This window comes from Barbus barbus (genome assembly GCF_936440315.1).
Source record: "Barbus barbus genome assembly, chromosome: 28".
NCBI classification, from domain to species: domain Eukaryota; kingdom Metazoa; phylum Chordata; class Actinopteri; order Cypriniformes; family Cyprinidae; genus Barbus; species Barbus barbus.
In genome coordinates, this window is record NC_136756.1 from 9,059,514 (window position 1) to 9,081,477 (window position 21,964).

Sequence of the window (21,964 nt, forward strand, 5' to 3'; positions counted from 1 at the left end):
TATTATAATTCATATTTTGTGACGTCGAGCATCAGGCAAGTCTTCTATAAACTTTGTTGTGTTTTTCTACAGAATGAAATTATATATAAAATACGCGTTTGTTTCCATTCTGAATGAAATAATTCTAGGAAAGGCAGATATGAAACAATCTGATTATCAAACCATCTAAACAAAATTTTCTCGGTTTTGACTTTTATTCAAACATTATTTTTTAAGATGTGTGTGAGAAGCTTCATATGAACAGGTCTGACAAGCTTGACATGTTTGTACAGACGCTATCCAATAAAAAACGCTCACCAATATTATGCGTTTCATAAATGTACAGTAGTTAACTATACACATTATTTCTTCATATGTTCAGAGAGTCTGTTTTAGAGTGGTTTCATCATGTCCCTGTCCCTGGAGGACACCGAGCTTCACTTCGCTCCTGAACAGAAGAAGCCAGTCACACGCAAAAACACATGCTTTGCTGTCTGTGCGGTCATCTTCAACTCTAAGGTAATGCCAAAATTGCTACATAGTGCATATTTTACTTGGAAAACATCTTATGAAAGCATCCTCCCAAATAACAATTTGGTTTTCCTAGCTAACAGGGAACATCAGGTTTTCAGATGTTTAAAGTTTGCAAAATGATCAAATATAATGTTATCGCATAACAAAGAAAAACATAATTTATGAAAAACTGAAAAAAAAGTGTTTTCATAACTTAACGAGAACATTAGTAAAACCTTGTGAGAACGTATTTCTATTAGCTGGTTTAGAGCTGAATAACTTCCTTAAGATTAAATAAAGTATGTGTAAGTTTCTTTAAAAATATGATAAATACAAAGTGATTTAAAAAAAACTGCCTATGTAAAGATAACTGGCCTTCCTAAGTCTTGGTCTTGCTGTAAATTTCAAAATTTAGTCAAATGCTAAATTTTAAATCCTTTAATTGCAATTATATCACATACATGCATTATAGTAATCAATAAACCTGGTTATTCCAAAAGGTTTAGGTCCAGAATAATATTCCATATTTGTGGCTAGGAGCTCATAAAAACTTACAAATTAAGTCAAAATACATGTACAGTATGTTCTTATATTCATGCAAAGTAGATGATTTCGTAATAATGTAAAGCTACACCATGTAACTAAGCCATGTCTTCACCTAAATACACTTTAATAAACTTATAATAATCATTTATATTGTAGAGCTGTCAGTCAGGACAGATTTGACAGAACATGACATGCGTTACGTCAGAGAAGTGTAATTTTTAGTGTCACAACAAACTTTAATAATATTAAATTATAAATGCATTCATTCTAAATGCAACACTCGTGCTGCTGGAGTATAATGAGGAAGAGGAGGAGATCAGTCTCAACAGTCCACCCAAACCAGAGAATGCTGGTTTCAAATGGCATGAAGTGACCAATCAGAGCCTGAGGACTGAGATACTGCAGAAGATTCAGGAAGGCTCTGTCCTGCCTGTTCAAAGCATATGAATGGGAACAGAGTAGCTTCTCCTGGATTCTTTACTGAAGACATTTAACACTCTTGGTGCTGTGAAGTATATTTTTGTTCTGTTTTACCTCAACCTCATTAATGCTGGCTTACACAAAGTACGATAACTATAACGGTAGCAGTATAGTTTTAAAAATGATTTACATTCTAAATCTAAAAGAATAGAGGCATTCACACCACAACTATAACAATGGCACAGAAGAATTACATAATTAATCACTTTCAAAACAACTTTTTTTTCCAGCTGATTAATGATAAAAACATTGGCAGCCAATCAGAATCCATCCTGCTGAACAGACTTTTGTTTGTTGGTGTAGGCAAATCATTTGTATCATTTGGGCATTAAATATGAGGCTTTATATTTTAATTATACATGTGTCTAGTTTTACTGTGAATAATCACTTCTTGTTATTCCAGAGCATTTTTTTTATATTCTTAAAAATCTAAATGTAGTAACTTTCATTTTTGACTGATCTCAAGTTTTTCTTTTTTTAACTCCTCCCACCCAAACATATGCCATATAGAGTCTACACTTCACAATTCAATTAATTCCCAATAAACAATCAAGTCTCCTGTTATAAATTTCAAAAATTGCAGAATCAGTATCCCGTGGACCCTTATTGATGGTTTTGTCTTAGTAAACATAGTACATGGAAACATTCATATTATCATAAGCTATTTTTTGTTTCACAACATCAAAAAACTACCTTGTGCAGAAAAACGTTTCATGAAGCTATATTTAGTTTCTGTATCACGACTGCATTTAAAAGAGTTGAGACCACAGGGAAATTGGCATGAATATTTTAGGAGTTTATTGCTGTGACATGTATTGCGTACAGTTGTCAGACCTCTATAGAAAATAAAGATCCGTTGTGAGTACCAGCCAATGGCAAATCACAACCACACAAACTAAACAAATCTGTGTACCTCTCTGTCCCTTTGATTCAGCCATATAACATACAGAAATATAAAACACTGATTATTCACAGGCTTTAAGAAGGTAGATTAAAGATAAATAATGATATACTTTCATTACACCATTATGATATACTTAAACAACTCCAGTTTGTATTTCAGAAAGACAAGTTGAAGAGGGGATGTTGCCTAAATATTGATAGTGTAAGAATCCTGATCTGAGATCAGGTTTTCAATCGCATATCTGAATGCAAAAAAACATTTACAGAGGGAACTGACTGACTGGGCCTTAAAATTTCTATAAAATATAGAATATATAGTAAAAAACTTAAATATTGTGCAAGAGAGAAATATTTTTTTTCTATTACTTCCACAAAGTGAAATGTAATCATACAGCAAGATGTGCCGCAGTGGAGAATAAGTGACTTCGTACATCACACAGTCATTGTGAAATCCTGTAGCTGAATTTTTTAAATATTTTATCTTGGGCAAAACTGCCATCAGACAGGTTGACTCCTCTCTGACAACATTAATCAAAAGTGACTTGTATATCTATAAATATTGCCACTGTGCAAATCCACTTTCTCCTAGTGATGAGTGCTCCAGCAGATGTTGTTGGGTGCTGACCGTTGTATTGTCTTTGGTTTCAGCATCATGAGTTCACTGCTCTTCTATGGGTAATTTGACAAACACTATAGCAGCCAGTTCCTTGCAGAACTCCTCCAGAACGATCACACCCTTCAACAGGGTCACATGATCCACCCTGACAGAGAGAACAGACCCAAGTATAAAAAAGGTCAAAACATTTAGTGCGCAGCGCAGAAGCAGTGCGTATGCAGAGCGTGAGCAGCTTGCACATATTGTGTTTTCATACTGGCAGCGTTTGTCACGCGCAGCTGAACTGCAATACAGACGAGTATCTCGTTTCGTCATATTTTCCAGCGTTCTCCTCCGAGCACTGTGTGTCATGTGCTTTGATGTATGATATGCCCAGTAAGCATACTCTGCGACCGTGTCCCCCTCCCCTCTATCCCTCACACATATGTAAATAACATATTTTATACATAGGTAGTTTACACGATAAACTTGAGCCAAGTTTTCAAGACGTGTATACGGAAAAATTCTCACATTTTGTATGAGGAATATTAATTTTTGCCATCTAACAGAAGGCTTAGAGTTGCATAGATTGAATTGGCTATGTTAAGTAAATCTTTTGTGTATCAGTCTTTAAAATTAATAAATCAGAATTGGGGGTTCAAATAGGCCTCTGGGCTCTGGAAAATAGAAAGGACTCACTATTCGAATGCACTGTAGCCGTGTGTTTATGTATATAGTTATTTTTTGTATTAAGGTGTGTCTATTGTATTGTTTAGTAATTATCGATGTGAATTGATGTGAGACACGCTGTGAGATCCAAGACAAATTTTGGAAAGAATTCCGTGTAATTGGATTGAATAATTGAATTGAAAAAGTAATATTAAAGCTAACAAATGCCTCTAGTTTTATTAATTTAACAGACCTTTGAAGTTTGGGCAATAACTCCTGGAAGTGATGTGTTTTCGTACATTTTATTTTTTCATATGGTGATTGTGAAACACGAAACACATCACTTACATGATTTTATGGTGAAATATATTATTTTTAATGTTAATCAGGTCAGTTTTGATCAAGAAAAATGCACTGTGACTTTAATTCAGCGTAAGGGGTGCAGCAAAAATAGACTCAGCGCCGAACCGATCGTGGCACTGCCGCTTCTGCTCCGCCCTGCTTACGCGTCCAGTGTGAAACCGGCGTTAGGCCCCGTTTACACTAGTGCGTTTTCGTTTTAAAATGCATAACTTTTGCTACGGTTACGCCTATCATTTACACTACTCAGTTTACACTACTCACTACTACACAGACTTTTGAAAACGCTGCAGACCACGTTTTAGTTTGGAAACTCCGGGGTTGCGTTTCAGTATAAACGGAGCAAACTGAGACTTTTGAAAACGATGGCGTGGCTGCCTACATTCGCTCTGAGTATCCTTGAAGACCATGTAATCAGTAACATCATGCTCATAGATAGACCCATAGATATATATATATATATATATATATATATATATATATATATATATAGGTAGATTCCCCATTCGACCACTCCAAGCATGCAGACGTGTCCATCATCTAAATAATATGGAAACACTATTTTAAAATGAAAACGCACTAGTGTAAACAGGGCCTTACATTGTCTCCTCCTCCAGTCCCATCAGCTGTCTCCTGATCATCATCAGTTTGTCTGTCACATTGTGGATGTGTTGGATCCTCTGCATTAAATCCCCAATAACCTGCAGGAAAACACAATGCTCATGTTTTCCTGATAAATGAAGCAGACAGGGCTGCTGTTCACAAAGCCTGCAGCTGATACATCGGCCAACAAGCTTTCAATCACAACAGCATAAGCATTTCTCTAACACACTGGCAGCTTTTTACATGGTTCTCACCCTGACTAGAGTGGAGAAGAGCGATCGCGCTCCAGGGTTCAGGCTGATGTATGGGTCCAGCAGGTACTCGTGCAGGTGAGGGTGAGGAAACACAGCTAACTTGGACAGAACTGATGTCACCTGAAGATTCAGCTCATACGGCTGGCAGAGGGAAACAAATTGAGAAATACAGTGGGAAAAAAAAAAATACTGAATTTTTGTTCAAACTAAATTACCTAAAATATAAAAACATTTCAAATGCATTTCAGCCATCTATCCTGACAAAAAGTCATAATTCTGCACGTTATACTATTCTGCATGCAATGCTGAAAGCAAAAGTAAGACAAGATAAAATGAAAATCTGTTTTGGTCTACTACTCTACCTGCTCTAGTATGCGTACAATCCGGTCAAACAGAATTTGCAGGAAGTGCCCTTCATAGAAGTCTGTAGCTGGGTTGGTTTCAGTGGTTTTGGCAGAATCTGGCCAGTTCCAGTCCCGTGAAAGAAAAATACATTCTTTTAACTGGTGAGAGAAAGTGAGGACAGTTTCAGTGTCAGAATATTTGAAAACCAAACCTGAAAAAACGTTTTTGCTCACAGCTGACAGTTGCTGTACATTTAGCTTGACTGACTGCATGAAGTAAAACTGCACAGTAACACATCACCGGAGTACGTAACAAAAACACTGGCTTTTATTTTGTTTTCAGTCAACTCACCAGTTTGTGAGCATCATGAACATATGTGTCATATCCTGCTCCCTGCACCAGATGGGATGTTTTTGCTTCTTGGGGCACTAAACACAAGAAGCTAATAAAATTAAAAACAAATTAGAATCAATGTGTAGACTAGTAATAGACCAACATCAAACATATCAAGACCAATTAACTGTATGATATTTGACCACTCTGAAAATATGTGTAGACATCCATTATCATCTTGGCCAAGAATGTAGTGTCATACTTGACAAAAACTATATATATATATATATATATATATATATATATACACACACACTGCATTTATTTGAAATACAAGTGTTTTGTAATATTACAAATGTCTTTCACTTTTGATCAATTCAATGCATGCAAGAGTATTAATTAATACAAATTATTATTTTTATTATAAACAAATAATTAATAAAAATATGCTGAACTTTAATGTAACAATATATAAAAATACAGAAAACCAGACTGGGCACAAACACTTTTTCACAGTACTGTAAGTGCAGTACAGTAATGATGCTACTATGAATTTAAAAAATTCTGTTTTTGTATTACAAACCAAAAAGTTAGTCTTAAGATAGAAAGATAAAAGATAGTCTTCTAATGATACCTATTGACGATGTCAGCAACTTGTGTGTGCGCACTGGGATTACGTCTCTCTCTGACACTGGGCAGAGACAGAAGAGGCTCCTGGCCTCCGAACCCACTGTCTTCATACATGTCTGTGAAGAAGGGATCCTCTTCCAGCTCCCTGATGGAAAAACACAGCGAGAGATCAACGATAAGCCACCATGAGAAGTAAGAGAATCTGTGTTCAGTCTCTCTGCTCACTCAGACTCTTCCAGGACATCACTCTCGACTCCATGTCTCTCGTCCGTGTCCCCTGACCCAGGCAGCCTGTAGCTGCGCTTCTCAAGGTTACACAGCACCAGATTGGTTAAGATGCTCTTGCTGGGCTTCTGTAGAAGCTCCTCAAAGAGACGTAACGTTGTGATACTGATCTAACAAAAGGCAAAAGAAACATTGTGACACACAGTGATGCTCTCAACAGTGAAAATGTATTAATCGTTTAACTCAGTTACCTCGTCTGAGATGTGATTGCAGTGTTCAATAAGGCGGTAACGTAGGATGTGTGTATGCGTGTCCTGTCGCTGTTCGCAATGTGTGTCGCTGCCCAGCAGAAACTGAACCAGTTCCTCCAGGAGCGCAGGAGAACGTATGTGACGTACAGAACAGGACAGCAGAGCGGTGTGTACCAAGATCAAAACCTCTGACCTGGACGACCAGAGTTTAAAAATGAGCATTACTCTTCTTGTCATGCTGCAAGCTCACAATTCTGATTAATGTTTTCTACTCACATCTGAAGCAGATGAGGCTGAATGACTCCTTTAAGCCACTGAAGGTGAATTTCTCTGGCCATTTTAATACCAAATACCTACAGGAAAAAAATACATATACATAATTGTGCGCAATATGTCTATAATCATTATGACACCATTTTTATACCATAAATCTTAATTAAAAAGTACATAAAAAAACAAATATAACTTCTTCTAAAATAGCCTTCAAACATCACAAAACTAAGAAATTATAAAAAAAAATAAAAATAATAATAATAATATATATATATATATAAATAAATGTAAAAAAACAAATACAACTTTAAAACAGCTTTCAAACATAATTATGTTTTTGTTTAGTTTTTTTCATTGCTGTTGTTGTAATGTACTGGGTGGGAAGCCAGAATGCGTATGCATGGACAGAAACATACATTAGCCAAACTCTGTCTGTTTTACTTGTTATTATTTATAACAAACCATATTACAGATATAGCGTTGCCAGATTTAAGTTGAACCGAGGTCCTAGTGTGTGCGGAGAACGGTACGGTTAGATTTTTTTTTTTTTTTTACCAAGAACCGTTACACCCCTAGTGTACCCCTAGTGGGAAGTCGTGGCCTAATGGTTAGAGAGTCGGACTTGTAAGCGAAAGGTTGCGGGTTCGAGTCCCCGGCCAGCAGGGATTGTAGATGGGGGGAGTGAATGTCCAGCGCTCTCTCCACCCTCAATACCACGACTGAGGTGCCCTTGAGCAAGGCACCGAACCCCCAATTGCTCCCCGGGCGCTGCAGCATGGCTGCCCACTGCTCCGGGTGTGTGTTCACGGTGTGTGTGTGTGTGTGTGCATTTGTTCACTACTCACTGCTGTGTGTGTGCACTTGGATGGGTTAAACGCAGAGCACCAATTTCGAGTATGGGTCACCATACTTGACAATACGTCACGACTTACTATTAGCTATTTTATATATTACACTCAGCAAAGTAAACTTTATTCAGGACATTTTTCAAACTAATACAAATGCGCACAGGTGAATAATGATTTTGTCAAACCCTTGGTGCTTCCTTGGTGAGCTCATTGCAGTAGTCCAAAAAGCAGAAGAACCTGTGGACGTTCTCACTGCCAGGAAACGACTTGCCCTCCTCCTGTGTGAACTGATCCCTGCAAAACCAACAGGATGAATATTTACAGTAGGCAGATAAGAAACATGTCCACAAATAAAGTGAGTGTAAACACTTCATTGCTTCATAGCAAACACACACCTCCACTGTGCGCCAGAGTAGCTGTGAATGTCTGCAGGGTCGAGTGATGAGGGTATGAGGCAGTAAAGTTCAGTCAGTCTCTGAGCGAGTAGATGACACAGTGGCGTCTCCTCAGCCAGCAGATGTCCAGTGTCTTCTTGCGGTAAACTGACCAGAAACTGCAAACTCTCCATGGATCTGAGCACAACACGACTTTTCTAAGAGCGAGAGGGACAAAGAGTCTCATTAAAACTATGATTATGAACTCCTGTGCTCTGTGTACAGTTGTCTGGCCAATTCTAGTATGATCTAATAAATGTCACAGAAGTTCACAAATGAGATTTTATGCAAAAACTGTCCACACCAAGTTTAATATTTGCCATTTTATACTTGAAAAGTGAAATTCATTGGCTTTAGTGTACAACACATCACTGAACTATAAACTGTATTTTTACAAATATGTTGCAAATTAGACATTATTTTTGAGGGTCCACTTCACAGAGTGTATGGCAACCTAATTATTAATAGAAACATTGATTAAAGATTTGGTGACTCTACTGTATATGTTGTCTAAATCTTAAAAATGGTGCTTAAAAGTGTACAAAATCAAATGTACATAAAATGAAATGCTCCAGATTCAAAGAGCAGGCAACCAACCGAAAAAAAAAATAAAATAAAATAAAAAAAAATAAAATAAAATAAAAAAAAATCTGCAAAAGATTAAAACTTCTAGACCTTCACCAGATAAAATTAATAATTACTAATTAAGTAATTCAGTGTAACAAACAAAACGTATATTAATAAAATAAAAATAAAAAACTTTATTCTTTAATTTTTATTTTTTTTTGATAAAGCAAGGGGCCAACATTTAGGCCCTTTAGACCAAACAAAGTTAATGTATATTAATTAATAAAAATAAATTATATACTTTACACTTTACTTTTATTCTTTATTATTTTTTTGATAAACCATGGGACCAAGAGCTTGAGGGTCTACAGAAGAATTGAAAGAAAAATATTTTACAAAATGTATTTTTAGGCCTGTAAAAGTTAACATGTTAAACCTAATACATTAACTAAGTTGAATGAAATCATTTTTATGTATAACTTGATTATCATTACATATTATAATTGTATAATTACTTTATTTTAATGCCAGTTTTAGAGCTAGTTTTAATTTGATTAATGATTAAACACCAAATGTGCATACAGTTTTGTGAAAACTATTACTAAAATAACTCTCCTTTATTGTGGTGTACATACATTCTTCATTGTTTTATCTACATATATACAAGTCTTGAACAATATAAGCTGCAATTCTTTTTTTCCCAATAACAGTATTCATATACAATCCCTAAATTACAATAAATGGGCTTATTTGGGATGCAATGTGTAAATTTAAATGAACTTTAAAACTTCAAAGGTCAGACTTGATGTGAATAAGTCTCAACAGCTCTGTTTAGCTGCACATCCAACCCATCCTACATCTCTTCACGATGACTCACCTCACTTTTCCCCAGGTGCATGAGTACAGCGATAAAGCCTGTGACTGTCTGAGGTGAGCTGGAGGGATGAGCTCCGCTCTGGGCCGAAGAGGAGGCAGTGCTGGAAGAGGGAGACGGCGGAGAGGGAGTCCTCTCAGGACTGGAGGCTCCACTGCAGCCCTCCTCCACAGCCTCGTCTGAGGTAGAGCTGCACCTCTTCTGAGAGTCTTTGGTAATCTTTGTGATGGAGATGTGGGTGTGTTTGTTATTCATTTATCACAGCTTCACATTCTATATCAGTTTAAATGACAGTCACCACAATAGTGAAAGAAGACATGATGAAGAAAGTACCTCAAGGATATAGTTGAGGACATAAGGGTCTTTTTTGACACGAGTGCAAACAGCAAATAGAAACTGAGATTCTTCTGTTTCAGTCTTTGAATCTTGGAGTCCACATAGATGGATTAGTTTCTATAACACAAATAAAAAAATGATTTTATTTTGAAGGTACAGTTCATAGGAATGCAACCTAAATTTGGAAAATGGATGCTTCATGCCATAAAAATAATGATTCTACTGAATATGCTATCCAAATGTTAAAAATCTACACTGCAATAAAACTAAAAGTCATGATAAAAACAAACAAAATATTAATGTTTTACCGTATAGTAAAAAATATAAGAAAAATATGATCAACCCCAAACTTTTGTATGAATGCATTTGTATTTTACTTACATCAGTTATTATAAAACAGTTATTTTATATTTTAAAACAGCTATTGTTCCAAACCCATATATTATTATTTTTTTTTTAAAGCGACAGGAAATTTTGATGCAGCTGTTTTTTATTTGATAACAGTCATCCTACTGATAATGTCACACCTGTACGGGTCGATACACGTTGATTAAATGCAGCACAGGTTTCTGGATCTGGCTCAGGACTTTAGAGAAGAACAGCATCACTTGTTGACTCATGCCAGGAGGATACTGTACAAAGAAACAATATTTCAGTTCAGTTACAACTTTAAATATCTTTAATCTCTGTCTTGAGGCTGTGTTCTCGTACCTGTGCTTTTCCCAGCGTGCAAAGTGTCTCTAGTATTTTGTGCTGGAGCAGGTACTCCATGCAGGGACCCGTTTCCTCTCCTTGCTGTGTCTCCTCATACACCAGGATGTCCAGCATCTGTCTGAGCCGCCATGGGATATCGGTCTGCTTCACTGGACGAGACTCATCTTTGTGCATGAGACAAACATACAATTGAAACCTTTTTTTTTCATAAGGCATGGCATAATTCAATGTTTAACACGCTTTGTGTGTTATAAACAGTCAAATGCAAAGTAAATTACTGCTTAACTTAAATTTACACATATAGTTTTACCTGTAGTTTCAATGTAATAGTTGGTTATTGCTTTCCAGTGATCCACAAAAGAGTCCAGCAGGTTTATCGACAGCTCTCTCTGTAAGAATCAGAACAGAATCAACTGTATTTTCTATTTTACTGAAATTTCACTTTATTGATTCTATATGATAATTAAGCACTGAGTTCCTGTAAATGCTAAATCCTTCACTGTAAAATATAAAGGTGGTTTTGAGTAATAAGCATAAAAAAAGAAGTTAAATTCATTGATACGCAGTTATATGACTTTTTATTTTATATATACTACTTTTCAAAAGATTAAGAAAAAGACTTGTTTTGCCACCTGGTGTATATTTTGTTATAAAGACAAGACATTGTAGGTGTGATTTAGGTATAGAAATATTTTATGTATGTTTATTAATATGTGTGTCTTGTGTACATTTTTTCCTCTTCCTGTCAGAAACTTGTCCAGACCTTCGCATTTCTGTACCATACTCTCAAATCATAAACCCAACAGTGTGTAATCAATAAAAACTCCTCACATATATCCTCTACTATTTAAAAATACCACATCTGTGAACTTAATAAACAATAAAAGACAGTAAATCACCGCAAGTCTAGTGTTTAGTGTACTGTGTTCAACTACTGTAGCACAAAAGCTAAACTTAAGACAACGTATATATCTTCACATAAAGTACTGAACATCGTGACAACACACTGACAGTCGATGTAATTACATATTTCGTTCATATATAGCAGTTATATGTAGCCTATAACACTTTTATGAAGTTTTACAGGTAAGTCGTTCTACATTAGCTAGGCTAAGCTAACAGGCTAGTTTAAAGACATTAAAAAGTCAGTGTTTACTTACTGTTTCCAAGGCCTGCTGAAAAAAAGCCGTCACTTTATTAAACATGTCCATAGCTGGATCCCAGCAGAGCTTATCAAATTCTATATGAAGTTTGAGCCATCTTTATATCGCTATACAGCGCTAGTGTAGAGTGTAAACATTGTTTATGAGGCTGCTTAGCTTGAGCGAGACTATCCGCCTGCAGTAGTGATAGCAAACACTGACCCCTACTGACAACATAGTGTACACTACAGAGAACACTGGGACATGTCACAAAAATTAAACATTATATTTTCAAATTATTGTAGAATTTATATCTCAAAATTATCAAGTGCACCGCAGAAAATCTTATAAAATAGGCTATTAATTTGATAAACATCATAACACTAATAAAAGGTAACAATTTAGATTTCATAAGGGTTTTAATGAAATTTCCTGAATGGTTACTGTTGTGGAAAATTAGTGTAGTTAATTGTGTTGAGTGTATATTTGTAGTGTAGTTTGAATTTTAAAAATACAGCAGTAAAGACTGTACTTGCAGATAATAAAATCTTACTGAAAGACCACACTTTCATTACTTTTTTTTATGAACACACTTAAGTACACTTTTTTTAAAGAGCGCATATAATGTCAAATGCAAAATTTTTATTTAATACAGTACATTATAAATAATATAAATAAAATTAATAATACAAATTTGAACCTTTTTGGGAACAAAAGCTTGTCCCTGCGCAGTACCCTTAAAAGGACATTTTTTTGTAGTACCTTTTTTACCCATAATACATATTAGTACCTTAGAGTAGTAATACGTACCCTTAAGGTACTAATATGTACCTATTAGGGGTAAAAAAAATATGTCCTTTTAAGGGTACTGCTCCAGGGACAAGCTGCTGTTCCCCAAAAGGTACAATTTTAAATGTGTGTATAAGTTTAAAGTGTTTAAATCAAGACAATACTAAAATCACTCAGTTTCAGCTCTGAGTTCATTTCATTGAATATCCAAATGGCCAAACAGTTTGAACTCTTTGGTCATTTATTTTCCTCAGTACTTTGAATATGTATTTGATTCCTATCCACTCATAAATCTGGTTTATAGCAGGCGTTAACAGTGATGAACAACTATTACTAATGAAGGGAGGGGTCAGGTGGGGTTGCTATAAACCATTAAAGCTCATTTGATTAGAGAGAATACCCACCTGCCCTCCTGTTGTTAATCACCATGTCACACACCCCCACCGATTTGAAATTGTGTATAAAGATGTAGCTACTATACTTAAGTAGGCTAAAAGCACTCAAGCATAAGTATTTAATATAGGTGTAAACTAATGCATGTTCATTTAATAGCAATTAAGTGCCAGAAAACATTGCATTCAGTTCATACTTTTAAAGTATATTCTTTTGTTCTCAGAGAAAGTTGCAAAGCAAACTCTTGACAGGATGATAACAGCACTGTATTACATCTATCTACAGAAAACAAGCAGAAAAGAAGATCAAGATTCATAAACACAGAAATGATGCTTTATCCAGCATTACTTTATTTATTGTAGAAATATGTTCATCAGTGATGTTTTGGTTCTCCAGAGTTATCTTTTGTACAGCAATATTAGGCCATCCTGTCTTAACCAAGCAACCAAACTATACAGAAAAAAAAACCTTCCCTGAAGTGGGATCAATACCAGCAAAATCACTTCAGCTGTAAAGACAAAGCTTCATAAAATAACATGGATAAAATCACGGTTAAGGCACATTATTAGAAAAGCTCGACACATAATATACTGTATGTGCATTGGAATAAAAAGTACAAATGTTGATAAATTACCACAGATTTGTGAGTCTTGTGAAAATAAAAATAAGAAAGAGGTAATTACTCTTCAATAATCTATAATCAGTTAGCGATACGCATATCCTGTCTTTTCTTCACACTGACGATTCCTGATTTTGACCATGACCATGCCTTCCTGACAAACCGCAAACACAGTTTAGGTCGGGTTCAAAACAGTGCAAAGTGATTTACATAAGGATAAATACTGTGTGCTATGATGATAAACATAAAACTCCACTTTATTTGAATGTGCCACTCTCTATACATAGAGTTATTTAATACCTGAAATGTTGGTGTCAAAGTTATCTTTAATTACATCAGCATCATCTCAAAAGACATTTAGTCCAATTGTGAAATGTTTTGCAGTTGCTCCCTAACAAGCGTGCATCCCTGTGTGTGTGAAGATGAAAGTTTGCATACTGACAGAATATGCTGATAAAGAGTTTGTTTGGTCAGTTTTTTTTTTTTAAAGTACCATGTACCCCAAAAATGAACACAAACTTTACAAATCCAAACCACTGCATGATCCACATGCTTGGAAAGAATATTATTTTCAGTGCAATATTATATTGACAATATGAGGGGGATGTGAGAGTCTTCTCTTGATGTCAATCTGAAGCCTTGGCTTCCCGCTCCTACAAACACAAACAGAAAGTGGTTAAGGGTCAATGCAGTTTTAGTTAACTATTATATAATATGATCATTTTTATAAAGATACACATTTTTCAGTTGGAATTATAACTAGCTTAATTTTTTTATACATATATTTAAGTGTTTTCTTCCAGTTTTAGTGCTTCAGCTTGCCAGTGTTTTTTGCTAATTTTCGCACGTTAAAAAAATAAATACGATACAATCAATGTCAATCACGTTTACACAGTACACACTGCCTCCGAAACTTTCGTCCGTCATAAAAAAATTCAGATCAGGTTCGAATTTCTGCGTTTTCACATCCGTAGCATGCATTTTGATAGGAAAGGATGAGGAATACGAAAAAAACCCCGGAAAAACGCACGCAAAAATTTCGAACCTTAAATGTATGTAATTAAGTAAATGTATCTCGATTTAAGGATTTAAAAAAAACTGTATTGGAAAACAAGTTAAAAATACTGACAATGATATTCATTTTGTTGCAGTGCATGCAACATTTAATGGCATAACTTTATGAATTTATGATCTTTTAGTGGGTGAATTAAGGCTTATTAAGACCTTTTTAAGACTTAATAATGTATTTAACAAAGACCCTGGGTGACATTTTCTGAGGAAAATGAAGTGTTGGTCTTGATCATATAATTTGTGACTGTTAGTTAATCATTAGTTTAGTTTCTTCTGTGCAACGCGGGAGTAGATATTTTGCAGAGAGTTTTAATCGTTTGTTCATATAGTCCACAAGTCAAAAGTCCATAAGTCAAAAAAGTCACACACGTCAGAGCTTGGTTGTTGTACCTGTAGCTTCATTATGAATTCATCTACTGAGTTAATTGGAAATCCAATACAATCATAAACTCACGAGGTGGTCTGTGCATTGTGCTCATGCTGAAGGACTCTTACCTTCTTCCTCTGGAAGACCCTGCCATGCTCGATAAACAGGGCAGACGGGGCTTTCTTCAGGGTGCTTTTTGCTGAGGCAGTTCTTCTCAAGAGTGGGGTCAGAAAGCCCCCCTTTGAGAGACAGAAAAACAGAGGTGAGTGTGTTAGGCACATTTCCTTTTATAGAATGAATTGGTGAAATATCCTGACTGACTCAAACAAGAGTCACAGTCACTTCTAAAAACATTTCCAAAGTCATCAGACTGCTCCAGTGAGTCCACTCATCTTTGCTTGATGAAGTAGGATGTAATGGTGGGTTAAAAGAGCTCTTATCTGAGCGTTATTCTCTGCTCCTCTGGGAGGAAGTGGCTCATAATCCAAGCCACTGTAATTACTGAACTCACAACGGCAGTAACAACCGACAAACAAAGCACCAAACAATAGCCAAAAATCTTTCAGTTTGGAACAAAAAGCTGAAATGTGACACCAAACAACACCTGATAGTAGCCCAAAATGAGATCCCATCTTTGTCTCATGTAATTGATCTTGCAAATCAATATTAGCTTGTTGCAGTTACAATTCAAACAATAGGTGGCAGTGTAATAATAAGTTCAGCGGTTCAGTCATCTACTGACACCTAACTACCACTTTAAACTGCTTCTATCTGCCCTGTCAAAAAATACTGTTATTACCATGTTTTTTTTGTTTTTTTGTTTTTTGACCATGTACCAAGTATAGATACCATGGTTTTTGGACATTACCTTGGTGCAAAAGGGTACTGTGGAAGCACCATGATATTGTGATGGTAATGTCATCATATCATGGTTATTAATTAAAGGGGTCATATGATGTTGCTAAAAAGAATATTAGTTTGTGTGTTTGGTGTAATGCAATGTGTTTACATGGTTCGAGGTTCAAAAAACATTATTTTCCACATACTGTACATTATTGTTGCTCCGCCTTTCTGAAACGCGCGGATTTTTACAAAGCTCATCGTTCTGAGAAGCGAGGTGTGCTCTGATTGGCCAGCTATCCAGTGCGTTGTGAATGACCCAATACCTCAAGCGTGTGAAGGAAATGTTACGCCCTATGTCCCTTATTAATTGCCCCACTTTATAGTGTTCTCATCACAGCTATTCATAGTGTTCACATTGTAGGCTTCTCTCTCCCAGATTCAGGAAACAGTCCTCCGTAAAATGCGCTGCACACACTCAAATACTTGCGTTGTACTGTTCTGAAACAGTGTTGTAAATGCAACTTAACCACAGATTTTTAGTTGTGCACTCATTTGGAAGCCCAAACAAAGTACTTTTGCTTTCACAATGAAACACACAGTGTCTCTAGGACATGGCGGCAGCAACAACAATACTACAGTGAGAATAAAAGTTACACCTTCTTTCATTGCGTATACGTTTGGGCGGTGTTATGCAAATCTTCCCACACAGTAGCTGTTTTAGGGGGATGTGGCAGTCTTAACTTTTATAAAGAATATCTCTTTGGGTTTGAGACTTTAATCTTTGCAACTTTAGGGATCTTATCTATACACAATCAGCTTGTAACACTCCAAAGAGAAAGGAAAACATGAAGTCGCATCATATGATCCCTTTAAGCCTATATTATTTCAGCTAGTTGATAAGGCAAAAGCTTTAACTACTAAAACTAGCATAAAAGAGTAATAAAAACGACATAGATACACTCTAAAAAAATGCTGGGTTACTTTTAACCTAAATGCTGGGTTCAGCCTGTTGGGTCATTTTATTGGGTCATTTTTAATATTTACCCAACTGCTGGGTAGTTTTTTCAGTAACTAAGTTGCTGGATCATTTTTAACTGGGTTATTTTTTTCAAACCCAACCTCTGAGTTGAGCCTGTCTCCGAAGAAACAACCCAGCTGCTGAATTACAGTCAGATCGTGGTGTTTTTGAGTCCTCTACAGGAGATCATTTTTATAAATATTTAAATGTTTTTTAAATGTTTAAATGTAATATTGTACACTATGCTGTATTCACCCAAATAAATTCGTCTAGTATTTTGTCCATGTTTTCATGCTTATTAATATATGTTCATCTTTTGATTATTGCTGTTGGCTCTAGTATTTTGTAATAGTTGACTTAAATAAACAACCCAGCATGTTCGGTGAAAGCATGAACCCAACCAGCTGGGTCAAAATAACCCAGCATGTGTTCTGTCTGATATTGATTTACTTTTAACCCAGCATTTTTTAAAGTGTATATTTAAAAACTACGAAAAATTGACAAAAGCACACAAAATTACTAAAACTTTAACTAAAATTAAAATGGAAAATATACAAATTAAATCAAGACATTTATCCGAGAGAAATCCGAGGCCATGGTCCTCAGTCGGAAAAGGGTGGTTTGCCCACTTCAGGTTGGTGGAGAGTTCCTGCCTCAAGTGGAGGAGTTTAAGTATCTTGGGGTTTTGTTCACGAGTGAGGGAAGGATGGAACGGGAGATTGACAGACGGATCGGTGCAGCTTCTGCAGTAATGCGGTCGATGTACCGGTCTGTCGTGGTGAAGAAAGAGCTGAGCCGCAAGGCGAAGCTCTCCATTTACCGGTCAATCTACGTTCCTACTCTCACCTATGGTCATGAGCTTTGGGTCATGACCGAAAGGACAAGATCCCGGATACAGGTGGCTGAAATGAGCTTTCTCCGCAGGGTGGCTGGGCGATCCCTTAGAGATAGGGTGAGAAGCCCGGTCACTCGGGAGGAGCTCAGAGTAGAGCCGCTGCTCCTTCACATCGAGAGGGGTCAGCTGAGGTGGATCGGGCATCTGTTCCGGATGCCTCCTGGACGCCTTCCCGGGAAGGTGTTCCGGGCGCGTCCCACTGGGAGGAGACCCCGGGGAAGACCTAGGACACGCTGGAGAGACTATGTCTCCCGGCTGGCCTGGGAACGCCTCGGTGTACCCCCGGAAGAGCTGGAGGAAGTGTCTAGGGAGAGGGAAGTCTGGGCATCTCTGCTTAGACTGCTGCCCCCGCGACCCGGCCCCGGATAAGCGGAAGAAGATGGATGGATGGATGGATGGATCAAGACATTTATAAAAACTAAAAGTATCTCATTGATACTAAAATAACACTGCATCATACTTTGAAATATTCCATGAATTTACTCAGTATTCCAAGAAAAACCATCTATGGTAAATGTCCAAACAAAAAAGCATGAGAGTACAGTGGTTCTGTTTGGTACTTTTTTGTAAGTGTGGAACCACCATGGTATTTTTGAAGTGCCTTAGAGTACCAAATACCATAATGCATGAATATGGTAATCATTCAGTACCTTGATACAATATCAAAGTACCATGGTATTAGAATCGTTGTACCATGGCGCTGGCGCAGTGCTTTTTTGTAGGGGAAGTATGAATCGGAGGTTGTTACCTGTGCTCGCTCAGTGCAGAAAGCGAGGGAGCGTCTGAATGAGTTCCGTTTAGCTGGCTTCGTCCCCACGCTCACGAGGTTGACCTCTGACCCTGCTCGCAACTGCACACGTCTCTTTCCTGCCAGGTCCAGCTTCTGCACACCCCTCTCAATCTCAAACCCTTTTGTACCTAAAAACATAAACACACACACATGATATACACTACCAATCACCTAAGATGAATGTTTTTGAAAGAAGTCTCTTATATTTTCACCAATGCTGCATTTATTTGATCAAAAATACAGTTGTAATATATTTAAAAATGTAGTTTATTCCTGTGATGCAAAGCTGAATTTTCAGCATCATTACTGCAGTCTTCAGTGTCACATGGTCCTTCAGAAATCATTTTGAAATGCTGATTTCCTGCTCAAAAAACTTTTATTAGTATTACCAATGTCTTATTATGATTGTGATGCATTTTTTTAGGATTTTTTGATGAACAGAAAGTTAAATGAAAAAAATGTATTTGAATAGAAATGTTTTTTTAACATGATTAAAGTCTTTACTGTCACTTTTGATCTTTTAATTTTTTTGTATATAAACCAACCACTAATATAAATAATATGAACAGTGTCAGTAAAGAGCCTGAGCTTTAACTTTTGAGCGGAATATTTTTATTGCGCGTAGTTTCTAATTAAGCTGTAATTTTGTGTTATTCCACCACAGAATGCTTTTAATCACTATACATCATTTGAAATGTGGTGGAAATGACAATGTGTGGAAATCTTCAAGACTTTAAGAAAAATAAACAGAATTCCCCTCTGATGCATGCGTGTCCACTGTTGCACATTGTTAATAGGCAAATTAAACTAGTTTGAGTGTAAAAAGTGTTTTAAGAGTGTTTATTTTCTAAAAGGCAGTGTATTATTTTTCAGAGTTTTGTGGATGTTTATTCATTTTCTTTTAATCTCTTCCCAGAGTAGAGGATGTTCTGGAAAGTTGGGTTCAAAAACAAAACATGATATTCTCATGGTTTTGACTGAAGAATCTTAGAGGATATGTGTGTGTGTGTGTGTGTGTGTGTGTGTGTACGCCACAATGCTACATCCCTGCACTGCGACCAAAACCACAAGGGAGAAAAAAAGCACCAGCCACCGATGATCCCTACCAAAATGGGAGCACTGGAGTGTTGCCTTCCTCGGCTGAGACAGTCCAGAAACACAAAGAGTCTAAACCTCACCTCACATGCCCTGTAGTACACAAGACTATAAAACACATTGACGCTTTCTAAACACGGCTCATACACTACCGAATGTGTTTTTTCCAGAAATTACCACAGCAAGGATGCAACAGACATTTCTAAAGTTAGAAAAGATTCTTTTAAACTTTCTATTCATCACAATATCCTGAAAAAATTTATCCGTTTCATCAAAAATATAACCAGCACAACCGCATTCAATATTGACAGTAATAATAAATGTTTCTTGAGAAGCAAATTATCATACTAGAATGATTTCTGAAGGATCATGTGACACTTAAGACGTGTAATGATGCTGAAAATTCAGATTTGCATCCCAGGAATAAATTACAGTTTTGTAATGATTACAATTTTTCACAATATTACTGTTTTTACTGTATTTTTGACCAAATAAATGCAGCCTTGGTGAGCATAAGCATAAGTATAATCTTACCAACCCCAAACATTTAAATAGTAGTGCATGTCGACTGCACTGGAGTTCCCTCCTAAACTCATTTCCTTACTTTAAATGCTCTAATGACAGTACCTGGCCACTTCTTAATTGTTAAATGCTATTTTGCATGCCACTTTGTGGTAAATGTTTCCATGATAAATACAATCAAATATCACATCACACACGCTTGACACAAATGGCATTTCCTGCTAAACTGTATTTGACAAACCTGATGAGAAAAACAGCACCATAAATAGGTCCATAATCATAATCAAATACATTAAAGTCAATAGAAACACCACATCGTGTCAATTTGTGTGAGAAATCATTAGAGTGTATTATTTAGGTCACGCTGACCATATTTGCACGTGGGCACAAAATGATGCTCTGGGATGTTATGCAAATCCATAAACCAAGAGCATGGAAAGTTCGCTTTGAGCTCCGGCACTAGCCACTATATAATTATTTAGCACTGTTCAAATTAAAAGCAGATGCCTCTGAATTGTCAAATATTTCCCGTGGATGAGGGAGCGATGGTTAGGAAAGCCGTATGTATGTCTTAATCATATATTTTGTGCTCAAGAGGGAAATAGGCTTATGTTTGGTCACAGGACCAGCCTGTCCTATGGGCCATATAGGTGGTCGCCCATGGCCTATGAGGTGGTCTATAAATGTAGATTACAACTTCCAGTAACCATTTGCATCTCTCATTTTATTGACCAAATGCATTACTGTATTTCCCAAAATTTTATGAGAGAATAATGAGCTGGAAAGACTGATGATGCTGATCTGCTTAAAGCAGTGAGGTTAGCTGGATAAAAAATTCCCATGAAAGTAAAAGTGACTTTTACAACTAAATTGGTGACAGAGTGAGCGGGACCAGGCAATGAGGGCAGAAAATGGGATAAAATGACAGAGAGAACTATAAATGTACAGTATATTTTGATCTTAATGCGTTTCCTTTCTTTAAAAAGTGCAACTCCGGATTAGCGACTGGGGTAATATGACTGACTCACTGTGGTTGCTGAAGATTTCATTATTGCTGTAGTTGGCAGAATCCTTAGATGACACCAATTCTCCGTTTCCACCAGTGTAGGGTTTCTCAAACTGAAAAATGGATGGAACAGATGTATAAGTTAAAAGCAATGCTAGTTTGTCAGAGTAGCAGTGAATGATGACTGTCCATGAATTCAAAACAAATCAACATTGACTCTATTTACAGTAATATAACCGTACTATATCCCTACTGTGAACAATTAACCCATGCATGTGTTTAAAAACTGTTTGCATTTGTAATCTTTCACCAAAATTGCTCTAAAACCTTTTTCATTTTTGGCTGATGACACTAAGCTCAACCTCCCACCCACCTTCAGTCTCAAATATTGTCATGTTATGGCTGATAACCACCAAATGACAGGTTTTAAAATTCTCTACTGTTTTGTTGAAATAAATAATAGTACAAAAAGTAAAAACGAATATTAATTGTATTAAATGCTTCAAGTGAATTTAGGCATTGCAACATTATAATGTGCAGAATGAAAACATGGGTATTAATTTTGAGATTTGCTAAGATTACATTTAACAGTGTTAGTAAATTTGTAGTGTTTTTTTTAAATATTTACTGAATTAGATGATAGTACATGTAATCTAAATGTAAAAATATAGAGCAATGTGCA

The 21,964-nt window shown here is 36.4% G+C and overlaps 2 protein-coding genes across 3 annotated transcripts in view; both read right to left on the reverse strand.

Annotated features, from left to right (window-relative positions):
- Positions 1 to 1,862: 1,862 nt before the first annotated feature.
- On the reverse strand, positions 1,863 to 12,072 carry LOC306848500 (FHF complex subunit HOOK-interacting protein 2B-like). The gene is made up of 17 exons (XM_079383092.1): positions 11,893 to 12,072; positions 11,043 to 11,121; positions 10,730 to 10,896; positions 10,546 to 10,650; positions 10,016 to 10,135; positions 9,686 to 9,901; positions 8,203 to 8,399; positions 7,993 to 8,101; positions 6,963 to 7,039; positions 6,687 to 6,879; positions 6,436 to 6,605; positions 6,215 to 6,355; positions 5,599 to 5,689; positions 5,265 to 5,405; positions 4,903 to 5,043; positions 4,646 to 4,746; positions 1,863 to 3,182 (listed from the first exon to the last, which is right to left on the reverse strand). Exons 1-17 carry the CDS (start codon positions 11,941 to 11,943, stop codon positions 3,080 to 3,082), a joined length of 2,202 nt encoding a protein of 733 aa, XP_079239218.1. The 5' UTR covers positions 11,944 to 12,072; the 3' UTR covers positions 1,863 to 3,079.
- A 1,302-nt stretch (positions 12,073 to 13,374) lies between these two features.
- Positions 13,375 to 21,964, reverse strand: part of LOC306848057 (actin filament-associated protein 1-like 2) — a 49,850-nt gene continuing 41,260 nt past the window's right edge. The window contains exons 12-15 of one of the 2 annotated variants that reach the window (XM_079382380.1): positions 21,305 to 21,395; positions 18,618 to 18,787; positions 15,242 to 15,352; positions 13,375 to 14,328 (exon numbers count right to left, since the gene is read on the reverse strand). In XM_079382380.1, the coding sequence (XP_079238506.1) occupies positions 14,302 to 14,328; positions 15,242 to 15,352; positions 18,618 to 18,787; positions 21,305 to 21,395 (399 nt within the window). In that variant the 3' untranslated portion in view covers positions 13,375 to 14,301. The remainder of the gene's footprint in view (positions 14,329 to 15,241; positions 15,353 to 18,617; positions 18,788 to 21,304; positions 21,396 to 21,964) is intronic. The other variant, XM_079382381.1, reaches the window with a different exon arrangement.